Source organism: Hypanus sabinus, chromosome 7, assembly GCF_030144855.1.
Source record: "Hypanus sabinus isolate sHypSab1 chromosome 7, sHypSab1.hap1, whole genome shotgun sequence".
NCBI classification, from domain to species: domain Eukaryota; kingdom Metazoa; phylum Chordata; class Chondrichthyes; order Myliobatiformes; family Dasyatidae; genus Hypanus; species Hypanus sabinus.
Window position 1 is genome coordinate 1630022 of NC_082712.1, and position 19468 is coordinate 1649489.

At 50.5% G+C, this 19468-nt stretch overlaps 1 protein-coding gene across 1 annotated transcript in view; it reads right to left on the bottom strand.

Moving 5' to 3' along the window:
* The window catches only part of lmbrd2b (LMBR1 domain containing 2b), a 72114-nt gene that overhangs the window by 22040 nt on the left and 30606 nt on the right, over positions 1 to 19468 (bottom strand). Inside the window, exons 6-11 of the mRNA XM_059974039.1 lie at positions 12953 to 13027; positions 12564 to 12677; positions 10637 to 10820; positions 9816 to 9997; positions 9248 to 9381; positions 6071 to 6176 (exon numbers count right to left, since the gene is read on the bottom strand). Of these exons, the coding sequence (XP_059830022.1) occupies positions 6071 to 6176; positions 9248 to 9381; positions 9816 to 9997; positions 10637 to 10820; positions 12564 to 12677; positions 12953 to 13027 (795 nt within the window). The remainder of the gene's footprint in view (positions 1 to 6070; positions 6177 to 9247; positions 9382 to 9815; positions 9998 to 10636; positions 10821 to 12563; positions 12678 to 12952; positions 13028 to 19468) is intronic.

Sequence of the window (19468 nt, forward strand, 5' to 3'; positions counted from 1 at the left end):
GGAAGGTAGTGCACCCGTGGCTGACAAGGGAAATTGGATAGTGTCAAGTCCAAAGAAACATATAAATTAGCAAAAAAAAGCGGCACACCTGTGGACTGGGAGAAATTCAGAGACCAGCAGAGGAGGACAAAGGGCTTAATTAGGAAAGGGAAAAAAGATTATGAGAGAAAGCTGGCAGGGAGCATAAAAACTGACTGTAAAAGCTTTTATAAATATGTGAAAAGAAAAAGATTGGTCAAGACAAACGTAGGTCCCTTACAGTCAGAAACCAGTGAATTGATCATAGGGAACAAAGACATGGCAGACCAATTGAATAACTACTTTGGTTCTGTCTTCACTAAGGAAAACATAAATAATCTTCTGGAAATAGTAGGAGACCGAGGGTCCAGTGAGATGGAGGAAATGAGGGAAATACATGTTAGTAGGGAAGTGGTGTTAGGTAAATTGAAGGGACTAAAGGCAGATAAATCCCCAGGGCCAGATGGTCTGCATCCCAGAGTGCTTAAGGAAGTAGCCCAAGAAATGGTGGATGCATTAGTGATAATTTTTCAAAACTCCTTCGATTCTGGATTAATTCCTGAGGATTGGAGGGTGGCTAATGTAATCCCACTTTTTAAAAAAGGAGGGAGAGAAAAACCAGGGAATTATAGACCGGTTCGTCTGACATCGGTGGTGGGGAAAATGCTAGAGTCGGTTATCAAAGATGTGATAACAGCACATTTGAAAAGAGGTGAAATCATTGGACAAAGTCAGCATGGATTTGTGAAAGGAAAATCATGCCTGACAGATCTTATAGAATTTTTTGAAGATGTAACTAGTAGAGTGGATAGGGTAGAGCCAGTGGATGTGGTATATTTAGATTTTCAAAAGGTTTTTGACAAGGTCCCACACAGGAGATTAGTGTGCAAACTTAAAGCACATGGTATTGGGGGTATGGTATTGATGTGGATAGAGAATTGGTTGGCAGACAGGAAGCAAAGAGTGGGGCTAAATGGGTCCTTTACAGAATGGCAGGCAGTGACTAGTGGGGTACTGCAAGGCTCAGTGCTGGGACCCCAGTTGTTTATAATATATATTAATGATTTAGACGAGGGAATTAAATGCAGCATCTCCAAGTTTGCAGATGACACAAAGCTGGGTAGCGGTGTTAGCTGTGAGGAGGATGCTAAGAGGATGCAGGGTAACTTGGATAGGTTAGGAGAGTGGGCAAATTCATGGCAGATGCAATTTAATGTGGATAAATGTGAGGTTATCCACTTTGGTTGCAAGAACAGGAAAACAGATTATTATCTGAACGGTGGCCGATTAGGAAAAGGGGAGATGCAACTAGATCTGGGGGTCACTGTACCCCAGTCAATGAAGATGGGCATGCAGGTACAGCAGGGGGTGAAAAAGGCAAATGGTGTGTTGGCATTCATAGCAAAAGGATTTGAGTACAGGAGCAGGGAGGTTCTACTATAGTTGTACAAGGCCTCGGTGAGACCGCACCTGGAATATTGTGTGCAGTTTTGGTCCCCTAATCTGAGGAAAGACATTCTTGCCATAGAGGGAGTACAGAGAAGGTTCACCAGATTGATTCCTTGAATGGCAGGACTTTCATATGAAGAAAGATTGGATCGACTAGGCTTATACTGGAATTTAGAAGATTGAGGGGGGATCTTATTGAAACATATAAAATTCTAAAGGGATTGGACACGCTAGATGCAGGAAGATTGTTTCCGATGTTGGGGGAACTCCAGAACGAGGGGTCACATTTTAAGGATAAAGAGGAAGCCTTTTAGGACCGAGATGAGGAAAAACTTCTTCACGCAGAGAGTGGTGAATCTGTGGAATTCTCTGCCACAGGAAACAATAAACAATAGGTGCAGAAGTAGACCATTTGGCCCCTCGAGTCTGCACCGCCATTCTAAGATCATGGCTGATCATTCACTATCAATTCCCAGTCCCTGCCTTGTCCCCATATCCCTTGATTCCCCTATCCATCCAGAGAATTGGCCTCCACCGTCTTCCGAGGCAGTGCATTCCACACCTCCACAACTCTCTGGGAGAAGAAGCTCTTCCTCAACTCTGTTTTAAATAACTGACCTCTTATTCTCAATCCATGCCCTCTGGTACTGGACTCTCCCAACATCTGGAACATATTTCCTGCCTCAATCCTATCAAATCCTTTAATTATCTTAAATGTTTCAATCAGATCCCCTCTCAATCTCCTCAATTCCAGCGTGTACAAGCCCAATCTCTCCAATCTCTCTGCGTAAGACAGCCCTGCCATCCCAGGAATCAACCTAGTGAATCTATGCTGCACTTCCTCAATTGCCAGAATGTCCTTCCTTAAACCTGGAGACCAAAACTGTACACAATATTCCAGGTGTGGTCTCACCAGGGCCCTGTACAAATGCAAAAGAACATCCTTGCTCTTGTATTCAATTCCCCTTGTAACAAAGGCCAACATTCCATTTGCCCTCTTCACTGCCTGTTGCACTTGCTCATTCACCTTCATTGACTGGTGAACTAGGACTCCTAGGTCTCTTTGCATTTCCCCCTTACCTAACTCGACACCATTCAGACAATACTCTGCCCTCTTGTTCCTGCTTCCAAAGTGGAGAACTTCACATTTATTCACATTGAATGACATCTGCCAAGTATCTGCCCACTCACCCAGCCTATCCAAGTCTCCCTGTATTCTCCTAACGTCCTCTTCGCATGTCACACTGCCACCCAGTTTAGTATCGTCAGCAAACTTGCTGATATAGTTTTCAATGCCCTCATCTAAATCGTTGACAGTTGAGGTCAGTTCATTGGCTATATTTAAGAGGAAGTTAGATATGGCCCTTGTGGCTAAAGGGATCAGGGGGTATGGAGAGAAAGCAGGTACAGGGTTCTGAGTTGGATGATCAGCCATGATCATACTGAATGGCGGTGCAGGCTCGAAGGGCCGAATGGCCTACTCCTGCACCTATTTTCTATGTTTCTACAAGCAAGGAGATATTGCTGAGCATTTATAAGACACTAGTCAGGCTGCACTTGGAGTCTCATCAACAGTTTTGGGCCCCATATCTCAGAAAGTATGTGTTGTCATTGGGGAGAGTCCAGAGGAGGCTCACAAAAATGATTCCAGGAATGAAGGGGTTAACATATGAGGAGCATTTGGCAACTTTGGACCTGTACTCACTAGATCGGGTGGATGTGGGGAGGGTGTTTCCTATGGTGGGGCCATCCAGAACTAGAGGGCACAGCCTCAGAAGTGAGGGGCGACCCTTCAGAAGAAAAGCAAGGAGGAATTTTTTTAGCTAGTGAGTGGTGAATCAGTGGAATGCTCTGCCACAGACTGCTGTGGAGGCCAAGTCCGGGGGTATATTTAAGGTGGAAGTTGATCGTTTCCTGATCGGTCGGGGCATCAAAGGATATGGCGAGAAGGCAGATGTATGGGGTTGAGTGGAATCAGCATGATGGAATGGCAGAGCAGATTCGATGGGCTGAATGGCCTAATTCTGTTTTTATGTTGAGGTCTTTTCCTCATGCCCAGGGAAACACTGCCTCCTCTTCATATACAGGGAAATCCCACACACAAACCCTGCCCCCTCCTCGTAAGCAGAGAATCCCCACCCCTTTTCATTTACAGGGAAATCCCACACACAAAGGCTAACTTTGAGGAGATGCGAAAGGATTTAGAGAGAGTGGATTGGGTCAAGTTGTTTTATGGGAAGGATGTAATAGAGAAATGGAGGTCATTTAAGGGTGAAATTATGAAGGTACAGAATCTTTATGTTCCTGTTAGGTTGAAAGGAAAGGTTAAAGGTTTGAAAGCACCATGGTTTTCAAGGGATATTAGAAATTTGGTTCGAAAAAAGAGGGACGTCTACAATAGATATAGGCAGCATGGAGTAAAGGAATTGCTTGAGGAATATAAAGAATGTAAAAGGAATCTTAAGAAAGAGATTAGAAAAGCTAAAAGAAGATACGAGGTTGGTTTGGCAAATAAGGTGAAAGTAAATCCGAAAGGTTTCTACAGTTATATTAAAAGCAAGAGGATAGTGAGGGATAAAATTGGCCCTTTAGAGAATCAGAGTGGTCAGCTATGTGTGGAGCCGAGGGAAATGGGAGAGATTTTGAACGATTTCTTCTCTTCGGTATTCACTAAGGAGAAGGATATTGAATTGTGTAAGGTGTGGGAAACAAGTAAGGAAGTTATGGAACCTATGACAATTAAAGAGGTGGAAGTACTGGCACTTTTAAGAAATTTAAAAGTGGATAAATCTCTGGGTCCTGACAGGATATTCCCCAGGACCTTGAGGGAAATTTGTGTAGAGATAGCAGGAGATCTGACGGAGATCTTTAAGATGTCATTAGAAATGGGGATTGTGCCGGAGGATTGACATATTGCTCATGTGGTTCCATTGTTTAAAAAGGGTTCTAGAAGTAAGCCTAGCAATTATAGACCTGTCAGTTTGACATCAGTGGTGGGTAAATTAATGGAAAGTATTCTTAGAGATAGTATTAATAATTATCTGGACAGACAGGATCTGATTAGGAGTAGCCAGCATGGATTTATGCGTGGAAGGTCATGTTTGACAAACCTTATTGAATTTTTTGAAGAAGTTACGAGGAATGTTGACAAGGGTAAGGCAGTGGATGTAGTCTATATGGACTTCAGCAAAGCCTTTGACAAAGTTCCACATGGAAGGTTAGTTAAGAAGGTTCAGTCGTTAGGTATTAATGCTGGAGTAATAAAATGGATTCAACAGTGGCTAGATGGGAGATGCCAGAGAGTAGTGGTGGATAATTGTTTATCGGGATAGAGGCCGGTGACTAGCGGGGTGCCTCAGGGATCTGTTTTGGGCCCAATGTTGTTTGTAATATACATAAATGATCTGGATGATGGAGTGGTAAATTGGATTAGTAAGTATGCCGATGATACTAAGGTAGGAGGTGTTGTGGATAATGAGGTGGGTTTTCAAAGCTTGCAGGGAGATTTATGCCGGTTAGAAGAATGGGCTGAACGTTGGCAGATGGAGTTTAATGCTGAGAAGTGTGAGGTTCTACATTTTGGCAGGAATAATCCAAATAGAACATACAGGGTAAATGGTAGGGCATTGAGGAATGCAGAGGAACAGAGATCTAGGAATAACAGTGCATAGTTCCCTGAAGGTGGAGTCTCATGTAGATAGGGTGGTGAAGAAGGCTTTTGGAACGCTGGCCTTTATAAATCAAAGCATTGAGTACAGAAGTTGGGACGTAATGTTAAAATTGTACAAGGCACTGGTAAGGCCAAATTTGGAATATTGTGTACAGTTCTGGTCACCGAATTATAGGAAAGATATCAATAAATTAGAGAGAGAGCAGAGACCCTTTACTAGGATGTTACCTGGGTTTCAGCACTTAAGTTACAGAGAAAGGTTGAACAAGTTAGGTCTCTATTCATTGGAGCGTAGAAGGTTGAGGGGGGATTTGATCGAGGTATTTAAAATGTTGAGAGGGATAGATAGAGTTGACGTGAATAGGCTGTTTCCATTGAGAGTAGGGGAGATTCAAAATAGAGGACATGATTTGAGAGTTAGGGGGCAGAAGTTTAAGGGAAACACGAGGAGGTATTTCTTTACTCAGAGAGTGATAGCTGTGCGGAATGAGCTTCCTGTAGAAGTAGTAGAGGCCAGTTCAGTTGTGCCATTTAGGGTAAAATCGGATAGGTATATGGACAGGAAAGGAGTGGAGGGTCATGGGCTGAGTGTGGGTAGGTGGGACTAGGTGAGATTAAGGGTTCGGCATGGACTAGGAGGGCCGAGATGGCCTGTTTCCGTGCTGTGAATGTTATATGGTTATATGGTTATACAAACCCTGCCCCCTCCTCGTACGCAGAGAATCCCCACCCCTTTTCATACACAGGGAAAACCCACCCCCTCCCTGCACAGAAGGAAAACCTGCCCCTCCTCATATACAGAAAACCCATACACAATCCCCCCCCCCCACATTGTCCCCTCCCCGTACACAGGCTAACTCCGGCACTTCTCCCCATACACCGGGACTCCCTCCCACCCCCTCCCTGAGGCATTCCCTGTCTCTGCCCTCTCACCGATGTGTATGCCGTCTGCTCGCGGGCCTGGTGTGAGATTGCAGAATCCATGTGGATCAGCCCCAGGAAGTTGAGACACAGCGGTGGGGTCAGTCGACAGAACAGCCTGCAAGGCAACAGGGTCATAAATCATCACACCATTCAGCAGCCAGCTGCCCAGAGGGAGGAGGGTTTGGAAGGAAAGAGGAGGGTATTTGTAATCCAACAGACGGTGAAGGAGGATATCTGTAACTGAGACAGTAGGTGAGGGAACCGCAAATGGATTTTAATTCAGAGAGGTTTTGTTACTGACAGTGAAGATGATTTACTGAGGGATGTTCATCTGCTGGGTTAATGATCTGAGGAATGGCAAATGGAGTTTAATTGAGCTGTCACACACAAAATACTCAATGGGCCAGGCAGCATCTATGGGGAAAAAAAAGAGTACTGTCGATGTTTCGGGCCGAGACCCTGAAGGATCTGCAGATTTGCTCTTGATTGTGATATAAGTGAGGTATTGAACTTTAGGAAAACTAATGAAGATAGGACTTTCATGATGAACCATTGAGCTCTGGGGAGTTCTGCAGAGTCGAGGGATCTGGCTCCTTGAAAGTGGTTGTACAGGTAAACAGGGAGGAGGAGGGTGCTGGCTTTCACCAGTCAGGACACCGAGTGGGGAGGTCATGGTGAGATGGTATAAGATGCTCATTTTGGTCACCCTGAAGTAGGAAAGTTGGAAACGGTGCAGAGATTTACAAAGATCCTGCTTGGACTCAAGGGAATGAAGATGAGCAAGTTTGGACTTTATTCACCGGAGGAGAAGAGAATGAAGGTGAAAGCAGAGTCATATTTTCCTTGGTTGAGTAATCAAAAACTAGAGGAGAAAGGTTTAAAGTGAGAGAGAAGAGACTGAATAGGAACCCGAGGGGCAATGTTTTCATCCAGAGGGTGATCTGCATATGGAATGAGCAGGTACATTAACAACTTTTAAAAAGTACTTGGACAGGAAAGGTTTAGAGGGAAATGGGCAAAAAGTGAGAAGAGAGGACTGGCTCAGACGTGGCTCAGACCAGATGAGCCAATGGACCTGTTTCTCCACTGAATGACCATGACTAAAGTGCTTAGTGTTGCACTTGGGGAAGATAAACCAGGGCAGGACGCCATGTTACCGCTGGACAGGTCACTGGTGAAGGCAAGCACAGAAGGTTGCCAGGAGCCGCTCCATGGAGAGGGGATGCGGTAAAGCCAGAGGGGTCAGTGACCCACAGGGGAGTGGGTCCGAAGGGGATGGGGTAAAGCCAGAGGGGTCAGTGAGCCACAGGGGAGTGGGTCCGAAGGGGATGGGGTAGAGCCAGAGGGGTCAGTGACCCACAGGGGAGTGGGTCCGAAGGGGATGGGGTAGAGCCAGAGGGGTCAGTGACCCACAGGGGAGTGGGTGCGAAGGGGATGGGGTAGAGCCAGAGGGGTCAGTGACCCTCAGGGCAGTGGGTCCGAAGGGGATGGGGTAAAGCCAGAGGGGTCAGTGACCCACAGGGGAGTGGGTCCGAAGGGGACGGGGTAGAGCCAGAGAGGTCAGTGACCCACAGGGCAGTGGGTCCGAAGGGGATGGGGTAAAGCCAGAGGGGTCAGTGACCCACAGGGGAGTGGGTCCGAAGGGGATGGGGTAGAGCCAGAGGGGTCAGTGACCCACAGGGGAGTGGGTCCGAAGGGGATGGGGTAGAGCCAGAGAGGTCAGTGACCCACAGGGGAGTGGGTCCGAAGGGGATGGGGTAGAGCCAGAGGGGTCAGTGACCCACACAGGAGTGGGTCCGAAGGGGATGGGGTAGAGCCAGAGGGGTCAGAGACCCACAGGGGAGTGGGTCCGAAGGGGACGGGGTAGAGCCAGAGAGGTCAGTGACCCACAGGGCAGTGGGTCCGAAGGGGATGGGGTAAAGCCAGAGGGGTCAGTGACCCACAGGGGAGTGGGTCCGAAGGAGATGGGGTAGAGCCAGAGGGGTCAGTGACCCACAGGGGAGTGGGTCCGAAGGGAATGGGGTAAAGCCAGAGGGGTCAGTGACCCACAGGGGAGTGGGTCCAAAGGGGATGGGGTAGAGCCAGAGGGGTCAGTGACCCACAGGGGAGTGGGTCCGAAGGGGATGGGGTAGAGCCAGAGGGGTCAGTGACCCACAGGGGAGTGGGTCCGAAGGGGATGGGGTAGAGCCAGAGGGGTCAGTGACCCACAGGGGAGTGGGTCCGAAGGGGATGGGGTAGAGCCAGAGGGGTCAGTGACCCACAGGGAAGTGGGTGCGAAGGGGATGGGGTAGAGCCAGAGGGGTCAGTGACCCACAGGGGAGTCGGTCCGAAGGGGATGGGGTAGAGCCAGAGGGGTCAGTGACCCACAGGGAAGTGGGTCCGAAGGGGATGGGGTAGAGCCAGAGAGGTCAGTGACCCACAGGGGAGTGGGTGCGAAGGGGATGGGGTAGAGCCAGAGGGGTCAGTGACCCACAGGGGAGTGGGTCCGAAGGGGATGGGGTAGAGCCAGAGGGGTCAGTGACCCACAGGGCAGTGGGTCCGAAGGGGATGGGGTAAAGCCAGAGGGGTCAGTGACCCACAGGGGAGTGGGTCCGAAGGGGACGGGGTAGAGCCAGAGAGGTCAGTGACCCACAGGGCAGTGAGTCCGAAGGGGATGGGGTAAAGCCAGAGGGGTCAGTGACCCACAGGGGAGTGGGTCCGAAGGGGATGGGGTAGAGCCAGAGGGGTCAGTGACCCACAGGGGAGTGGGTCCGAAGGGGATGGGGTAGAGCCAGAGAGGTCAGTGACCCACAGGGGAGTGGGTCCGAAGGGGATGGGGTAGAGCCAGAGAGGTCAGTGACCCACAGGGCAGTGAGTCCGAAGGGGATGGGGTAAAGCCAGAGGGGTCAGTGACCCACAGGGCAGTGAGTCCGAAGGGGATGGGGTAAAGCCAGAGGGGTCAGTGACCCACAGGGGAGTGGGTCCGAAGGGGATGGGGTAGAGCCAGAGGGGTCAGTGACCCACAGGGGAGTGGGTCCGAAGGGGATGGGGTAGAGCCAGAGGGGTCAGTGACCCACAGGGGAGTGGGTCCGAAGGGGATAGGGTAGAGCCAGAGGGGTCAGTGACCCACAGGGGAGTGGGTGCGAAGGGGATGGGGTAGAGCCAGAGGGGTCAGTGATTCCCCCGTCCCTCCCCCCACACACTCACATGCCACTGAAGAGCAGGCTGTAGGCGTCAGTCTGGTGGTGTGCAGCCAGGTAGTAGTAGTTAAATACCCGGATGCGGAACACCGTCCAGTAGATACAAATGCTCAGGAAGGCGATGCTGATGAAACAGGCCATCTGATGGGGAGAGGGTGCAATATCAGAGCCCGACTCCTGACCTCCAGCCACCACCCCTGCAAGGCCCACCCACAACCATCGGGTTTCCCCCACCTTGGCGAGCTGTGACACCTCTCTGGATCCACCACATTACCAGTGAGCCAGGTTCAATTCCCACTGCTGTCTGTCGTTTCCCCATGATCAGGAAGGTTTTCCCTGGGTGCAGCAGTCCATAGACAATTGGTTAGCAGGTTAATTGGTCATCATAAATTGTCCTGTGATGAGGCGAGGGTTAAATTGTCAGTTGTTGTGTGGCTCAGCCTGAAGGATCTGTCCTGTGTGGTATCTGAATAAACTCACCCCATGCACCATGACACCCTCTCCCAGCCCAAAGAACCTGTCCTGTGTGGTATTTGAATAGATAAAGGTGACCCTCCCATCCTCCGGACACTGACCTGAATGTGCAGGTAGTTGTAGGTGGACTGGGCCAGGCTGATGAAGATGGCGAAGGGTGAGAGAACGGGGCTGGTGCTGAAGAAGGTGCACTCAGACCAGACCACCAGCACCGAGAAGGCAGCCAGTACCAGAGCGAGAGCTCGGTAACACCATCCGCGAAGCACGCACTCCCAGTACCACTCTGCATAGAAAGGCAAACGGCACGTTCGTCACATGGCACCCGCCACGCTCGTCACCCGGCACCCGCCACGCTCGTCACACGGCACCCGCGTCACCCGCCACACTCGTCACACAGCACCCGCCACGCTCGTCACACAGCGCTCGTCACCCGCCACGCTCGTCACAAGGCACCCGCCACGCTCGTCACCCGCGTCACCCGCCACACTCGTCACACGGCACCCGCCACGCTCGTCACGAGGCACCCGCCTCGCTCGTCACAAGGCACCCGCGTCACCCGCCACGCTCGTCACAAGGCACCCGCGTCACCCGCCACGCTCGTCACGAGGAACCCGCGTCACCCGCCACGCTCGTCACGAGGAACCCGCGTCACACGCCACGCTCGTCACGAGGCACCCGCGTCACCCGCCACGCTCGTCGCACGGCACCCGCGTCGCACGGCACAGAAGAGGGGAGTGGGGTCACTGGGGTCAGGCTTTGCCAGGACTGCAGACGTTACGTGTTCGGGTAGGACCTACTTGGGAGAGGTGCATGGTAAACAGGGGTCACGTGGTTGGGGGCAGAGGTCGGGAGGGGCTGTGAGTTTCACAGGGGTTATGGTGTCAGGTCTGGTGGTGGGGTTTGGGCCCGGGTGCAGACTCACCCACACGGGGGGTGTAGACGTAGTGCATGAACCAGCCCCTGGACTCGCAGCTCTGCAACCCCAGGACAAAGTGTCGGCTGGTGCTGCCCTGGTTCCGCGCCACATCCTCCAGGTGGAAGGCCTGTCCGAGCAGCATGTCCCATTGTACCCGGGTCCGCTGGTATCGCTGGACAGCGTAGATCACCTACAGACACACACATGGAATGAGGGCAGGGAAAAGTCACACACTCCTGACCCCTGTCCCCACCCACCACAACACTGTGCCCCTGTCCCCACCCACCACACTCTGACCCCTGCCCCCACCCACCCAGGGATCCCCACCCACTACAACACTGTGCCCCTGTCCCCACCCACCACACTCTGACCCTTGTCCCCACCCACCACACTCTGACCCCTGTCCCCACCCACTACAACACTGTGCCCCTGTCCCCACCCACCACACTCTGACCCCTGTCCCCACCCACCACACTCTGACCCTTGTCCCCACCCACCACACTCTGACCCCTGCCCCCACCCACCCAGGGATCCCCACCCACTACAACACTGTGCCCGTCCCCACCCACCACACTCTGACCCCTGTTCCCACCCACCACAATACTGTGCCCCTGTCCCCACCCACCACACTCTGACCCCTGTTCCCACCCACCACACTCTGACCCCTGCCCCCACCCACCCAGGGATCCCCACCCACTACAACACTGTGCCCCTGTCCCCACCCACCACACTCTGACCCTTGTCCCCACCCACCACACTCTGACCCGTCCCCACCCACTACAACACTGTGCCCCTGTCCCCACCCACCACACTCTGACCCTTGTCCCCACCCACCACACTCTGACCCCTGTCCCCACCCACTACAACACTGTGCCCCTGTCCCCACGCACCACACTCTGACCCCTGTCCCCACCCACCACACTCTGATCCCTGTCCCCACCCACCACACTCTGACCCTTGTCCCCACCCACCACACTCTGACCCCTGCCCCCACCCACCCAGGGATCCCCACCCACTACAACACTGTGCCCCTGTCCCCACCCACCCAGGGATCCCCACCCACTACAACACTGTGCCCGTCCCCACCCACCACACTCTGACCCCTGCCCCAACCCACCTAGGGATCCCCACCCACTACAATGCTGTGCCCCTGTCCCCACCCACCACAACACTGTGCCCCTGTCCCCACCCACCACACTCTGACCCTTGTCCCCACCCACCACACTCTGACCCCTGCCCCCACCCACCCAGGGATCCCCACCCACTACAACACTGTGCCCGTCCCCACCCACCACACTGACCCCTGTCCCCACCCACCACAACACTGTGCCCCTGTCCCCACCCACCACACTCTGACCCTTGTCCCCACCCACCACACTCTGACCCCTGTTCCCACCCACCACACTCTGACCCCTGTTTCCACCCACTACAACACTGTGCCCCTGTCCCCACCCACCCAGGGATCCCCACCCACTACAACACTGTGCCCGTCCCCACCCACCCACCACACTCTGACCCCTGCCCCCACCCAGGGATCCCCACCCACTACAACGCTGTGCCCCTGTCCCCACCCACCACACTCTGACCCTTGTCCCCACCCACCACACTCTGACCCCTGTCCCCACCCACCACACTCTGACCCTTGTTCCCACCCACCACACTCTGACCCCTGTCCCCACCCACCACACTCTGACCCCTGCCCCCACCCACCCAGGGATCCCCACCCACTACAACACTGTGCCCCTGTCCCCACCCACCACACTCTGACCCCTGTTCCCACCCACCACAACACTGTGCCCCTGTCCTAAAGACCTGGGAACCCCTAATCCCAAATACCCTGCAACCCCCACCCACCCAGGGATGCTCAAGCCACAGATTGTCAGCCCTGTTCCCACCTACACAGTTACCCCGTCGTCACCCGTCAGTCACCCACCTGTTTGTGCAGCTTCACCAAGCTCCTTTCACTCGGGTAGCTGTTCGTGTTCTCATCAAAGTCCTCGTAGTCATCCATATTCCTGCCCATCCTCTCCTGGTACTCTGTGGGGCACTGACATACAGCAGCACTCACTAATGCAGCAAACCAGCAGCTCTCAGTGTATATTACAACCAAACCATACCTCCCCCACCCAAAACCAGCAGCTCCCTGTACCTCCCCCACCCAAAACCAGCAGCTCCCTGTACCTCCCCCACCCAAAACCAGCAGCTCTGGGACAAACATCTACCTGGAACCTCTGAATCCTCATCCCTGATGTAATTCTGCTGAACGCCACAGTTCCTGAAACATAGTGAGGCAACCCCCCCCCAAACAATGTCCCCACTCACCTTACGGAGAATGGTGTCCACAAACTTCCTCAGGGGGTGGTTGTATTTGATGGTGTCATTCAGCTTCCTCACCTCCTGTGGGAACAGGGCACAGGCAGATATCATCACCCAGCAATGTTACTGGAGGGAGGGGCAAAGGTGGAGGATGCGGAGCAGGTGAACAGGAGGGGCATGTGTTCCAGAGGGGGCTGAATATGGACAAACACAAGATAATGGAAATCTTGAGCAGCAACACAAAATGCCTGGTGACCATCCTGACCCTGACCACAGGGTGACCCTCCCTGGTAACACCATCCCTGACGTAGGCCTCAGGGTGACACTCTCCTGTGTCTGGGGTGAGGGACACACTGGAGGGGAAGATGCTAGTCCAAGCTCAATCTCCCCACACACACTTTGTAACACAGCAAACATCTGAATAACAAACTGGTGACTGACTTCAGGAAATGGGGACATGCTCTGCCCTTATACTCCCCCTCTACAGGAAACATCCTCTCCACATCCACTCTATCTGTGTCCTCTGGTCCTAGACTCCCCCACTATAGGAAACATCCTCTCCAATCCACTCTATCTGTATCCTCTGGTCCTAGACTCCCCCACTATCGGAAACATCCTCTCCACATCCACTCTATCTGTGTCCTCTGGTCCTAGACTCCCCCACTATCGGAAACATCCTCTCCACATCCACTCTATCTGTGTCCTCTGGTCCTAGGCTCCCCCACTATAGGAAACATCCTCTCCACATCCACTCTGTGTCCTCAGGTCCTAGACTCCCCCACAACAAGAAACATCCTCTCCACATCCACTCTATCTGTGTCCTCTGGTCCTAATCTCCCCCACTATAGGAAACATCCTCTCCACATCCACTCTATCTGTGTCCTCTGGTCCTAGACTCCCCCACAACAAGAAACATCCTCTCCACATCCACTCTATCTGTATCCTCAGGTCCTAGACTCCCCCACAACAAGAAACATCCTCTCCACATCCACTCTATCTGTGTCCTCTGGTCCTAGACTCCCCCACTATAGAAACATCCTCTCCATATCCACCCTATCTGTGTCCTCTGGTCCTAGCCTCCCCCACTATAGGAAACATCCTCTCCACATCCACTCTATCTGTGTCCTCTGGTCCTAGACTCCCCCACTATAGAAACATCCTCTCCATATCCACTCTATCTGTGTCCTCTGGTCCTAGACTCCCCCACTATAGGAAACATCCTCTCCACATCCACTCTATCTGTGTCCTCTGGTCCTAGACTCCCCCACTATAGGAAACATCCTCTCCATATCCACTCTATCTGTGTCCTCTGGTCCTAGACTCTCCCACAACAAGAAACATCCTCTCCACATCCACTCTACCTGTGTCCTCTGGTCCTAGACACCCCCACTATAGGGAACATCCTCTCCACATCCACTCTATCTGTGTCCTCTGGTCCTAGACTCCCCCACTATAGGGAACATCCTCTCCACATCCACTCTATCTGTGTCCTCTGGTCCTAGACTCCCCCACAACAAGAAACATCCTCTCCTCATCCACTGTATCTGTTTCCTCTGGTCCTAGACTCCCCCACTATAGGGAACATCCTCTCCACATCCACTCTATCTGTGTCCTCTGGTCCTAGACTCCCCCACAACAAGAAACATCTTCTCCACATCCACTGTATCTGTTTCCTCTGGTCCTAGACTCCCCCACTATAGGAAACATCCTCTCCACATCCACTCTATCTGTGTCCTCTGGTCCTAGACTCCCCCACTATAGGGAACATCCTCTCCACATCCACTCTATCTGTGTCCTCTGGTCCTAGACTCCCCCACTATAGGAAACATCCTCTCCACATCCACTCTATCTGTGTCCTCTGGTCCTAGACTCCCCCACTATAGGAAACATCCTCTCCACATCCACTCTGTGTCCTCTGGTCCTACACTCCCTCACTATAGGAAACATCCTCTCCACATCCACTCTATCTGTGTCCTCTGGTCCTAGACTCCCTCACTATAGGAAACACCCTCTCCACATCCACTCTATCTGTGTCCTCTGGTCCTACACTCCCTCACTATAGGAAACATCCTCTCCACATCCACTCTATCAAGGCCTTTCACCATTTGAAAGGTTTCAAGGAGGTCACCCCTCATTCTTCTGAATTCCCCTGATTACAGGCCCAGAGCCATAAATGATCTTCATATGACAAGCCATTCAATCCTGGAATCATTTTTGTGAACTTCCTTTGAACCCTCTCCAGTTTCAGCACATCCTTTCCAAGATGAGGGGCCCAAAACTTCTCCCAATACTCCAAGTGAGGCCTCACCAGTGCTTTATAAAGTCTCAACATTACATCCTTGCTTTTATATTCTAGTCCTCTGGAAATGAATGCTAACATCACATTTATTGCCCACACCACTGACAATATGCAAACTAACCTTTAGGGAATCCTGTACGAGGACTCCTGGGGTGCTTTGTGCTTCAGTTTTCTATATCTCCATTCAGAAAATAGTCAACTATTTTATTTATTTTACCAAAGTGCACGACCAAACACTTCCCGACACTGTATTCCATCCACCATTCCTATGCCCAGTCTCCTGACCTGCCTAAGTTGTTCTGTGGCATCTCATTCCTCAAAACTACCTGCTCCTCCACCAGTCTTCATATTGTCTGCAAACTTTGCAACAAAGCCATCAATTCCATCATCCAAATCACTGACATATAACATAAAAAGAATCCGTCCCAAACCTTGTGGACCATCACTAGTCACCGGCAGGCTCCCTTTAGTCCCTGCCTTATTCTTTGCCTCCTGCCAATCAGCCACTGCTCTATCCAAGCCAGAGTCTTAAATTAGACACCATGTTAAACAACCTCATATGTGATATCGTCAGAGGCCTTCTGAAAATCCAAGTACACAACATCCACCGATTCTCCTTTGCCTATCCTGATTGTTATTTCTTCAAAGAATTCCAACTGATTTGTCAGGCAAGATTTTCCCTTGAGGAAACCATGCTGACTACGGCCTATTTTATCATCAGCCTCCAAGTACTGTGAATCCTCATCCTTAATAATAGAGTCTGTTTAGTTTCCTTTCTTCTGTCCCTCTTCCTTCTTGAAGAGCGGAGTAACATCTGCAATTTTTCAGTCTTCTGGAACCTTTGCAGGATCTAGTGATTTTTGAAAGATCATTACTAATGCCTCCACAATCGCGTTAGCCACCTCTTTCAGAACCCTGGGGTGTACAGCATCTGGTCTGGGTGATTTATCTAACTTTAGACCTTTCAGTTTCACAAGTACCTTCCATCTAGTTATGGTAACTTCACACACTTCATGTCCCTCAACACTTGGACCTTCCACCACACTGCTATTGTCTTCCACAGTGAGGACTAATGGAAAATATTTAATTAGTTTGCCCACTATTTCAACACTCCCCCCACCATTATTAGCTCTCCAGCAATGATGCAATGACCTGGCCACCACAGCTGTCTGTGGTAATAAATTCCACAAATTCACCAACTTCTGGCTAAAAAAATTTCTCCGCATCTCTTTTTTAAATGGACGGCCCTCTATTCTGAGGCTGTGCCCTCTTGTCCTAGACTCCCCCATAATGGGAAACATCCTTTCCACATCTACTCTGTCCAGGCCTTTCAACATTCAAAAGGTTTCAACGAGATCCCCCCTTCACCCTTTTAAATTCCAATGAGTACAGATGCAGAGCTATCAAATATTCCTCATACGATTATCCTGTCATTCCCGGAATCATCCTTGTGAACCTCCTCTGAACCCTCTCCAACGCCAGCACATCTTTTCTAAGATGAGAAGCCCAAAACTGTTCACAATACTCAAGGTGAGGCCTCAGCGGTGCCTTATAAAGCCTCAGCATCACATCCTTGGTCTTGTATTCTAAACCTCTTGAAATAAATGTATCTCAGATTTTGGGATTTTCTCCCCATTTAGAAAATACTCTGCACACTTATCTCTACTATCGAAGTAGGTGACTAAGGCATTTCATTTGCCACTCTTGCTCACTCTCCTAATCTGTCCTTCTGCAGCATACCTGTTTCCTCAACACTACCTGCCCCTCTGCCAGCTATTCCATCAGATAAATCACTTATATACAGCAGAAAAAGCAGTCCCAACACCATCCCCTGTGGAACACCACAAGCCACTGGCAGCCAACCAGAAAAGGATCACTGTCTCCTACCCATCAGCCACTGCTCTCACCATAGAACACTACAGCACAGTACAGGCCCTTCAGCCCTCCATGTTGTGCTGACCCATATAATCCTTAAAAAAATACTAAACCCACACTACCCCATAACCCTCCATTTTTCTTTTATCCATGTGCCTGTCCAAGAGGCTCTTAAATACCCCTAATGTTTTAGCCTCCACCACCATCCATGGCAAGTCATTCCAGGCACTCACAACCCTCTGTGTAAAAAAACTTACCCCTGATGTCTCCCCTAAACTTCCCTCTCTTAATTTTGTACATATACCCTCTGGAGTTTGCTATTGGTGCCCTGGGAAACAGGTACTGACTATCCACCCTATCTATGCCTCCCATAATCTTGTAGACCTCTATCAAGTCCCCTCTCATTCTTCTATACTTCAAAGAGAAAAATCCCAGCGCTGCTAACCTTGCTTCATATGACTTGTTCTCCAATCCAGGCAACATCCTGGTAAATCTCCTCTGCACCCTCTCCATAGCTTCCACATCCTTCCTATAATGAGGTGACCAGAATTGACCACAATACTCTTAAGTGCGGTCTCACCAGAGATTTGTAGAGTTGCAACATGACCTCTCTACTCTTGAACTCAATCCCCCTATTAATGAAGCCTAGCAACCCACAGGCCTTCTTAACTACCCTATCAACCTGTGCAGCGACCCTGAGGGACGTATGGATTTGTTAGTAACATGGCTAGTAACCACGTTAGTAACTTTCCTGTAATACCACGGGCTCTTAACTTGGTCAGTAGCCTCTGGCACACTGCAAGTGGCAGAGATGAAGAAGTGAGTTCATAGGTTGTAGGAACAATTCAGTGACCCAGGCTGTGCTAGTCCACGTGGCCTCCCACCCTCACTAGGAGTCAAAGACCTGACCCCTGGATCCAGTCCCACCATTGCAACCCTTCCTTGAGCCAGCGACCACCCGCTTTACCCTCACCCACCCTCAGCACATTCTCACAGGACCAGCCTGGATCCCACAACACCCTCACTACCGGGCTCATCAACCACCTCCCCATTCACTCAACAACCTTAACTTCCCTTCCCCTCTCATTTCATCTGGTCCGGTTGATTTATGTATCCTTGGGTCTTTCAGCTTTTTGAGCACCTTCTCCCTTGTATAGTAACTGCACCCACTTCTCTTCCTTCACACACAACAATATCTGGCACACTCCTAGTGTCTTCCACAGTGAAGGCTGATGCAAAATATTCATTTAGTTCATCTGCCATTTCCTTGTCCCCCATTATTATTTCTCCGGCCTCATTTTCTAGTGGTCCTATACCCACTCTCATCTCTCTTATTTTTTACATACTTGAAAAAGCTTTTACTATCCACCTTGATATTGTTTGCTAGCTTGCTTTCATATTTCAAGTTTTCCCTCCTAATTATTCTTTTAGTTGCTCTCTGTAGGTTTTAAAAGCTTCCCAATCCTCTACCTTCCCACTAGTTTTTGCTTGTTGTATGCCCTCTCTTTTGCTTTTACACTGGCTTTCACACAGCTGCACTATTTGCCATTTGAGTATTTCTTCGTATTTGGAACACACATGTCCTGCACCTTCCTCATTTTTCCCAGAAACACACACCATTGCTGCTCTGATGACATCCCTGCCAGCAGCTCCTTCCAACTTACATTGGCCAACTCCTCTCTCATACCACTGTAATTTCCCTTACTCCACTGAAATACTGCTACGTCAGACTTTACTTTCTCCCTATCAAATTTCAAGTTGAACTCAATCATATTGGGATCTCTGCCTCCTCGGGTTTTTTAAAAAAAAACTTTAAGCTCCCTAATTAAACCTATTCATTGCAAAACACCCAATCCAGTATAGCTGATCCCCCAGTAGACTCAACCACAAACTGCTCTAAAATGCCATCCCGCAGGCAATCAACAAACTCACTCTTGAGATCCATTTCCAACCTGATTTTCCCAATCGACCTGCATGTTAAAATCTCCCATGACTACCATAAACTTGCCCTTTTGACTCGCCTTTTCCATTTCCTGTTGTAACCTGTGGTCCACATCCCAGACACCGTTGGGAGGCTTGTATATAACTGCAGTCAGCGTTCTTTTACCCTTGCAGTTGCTTAACTTGACCCACAAGGATTAAACATCTTAGAACATAGAACAATACGGCACAGTACAGGCCATTCGGCCCACAATGCTGTGCCAACCCTTAAACCCTGCCTCGCATATAACCCTCCACCTTAAATTCCTCCATATACCTGTCTAGTAGTCTCTTAAACTTCACTAGTGTGTCTGACTCAGGCAGTGCATTCCACGCACCAACCACTCTGAGTGAAAAACCTTCCTCTA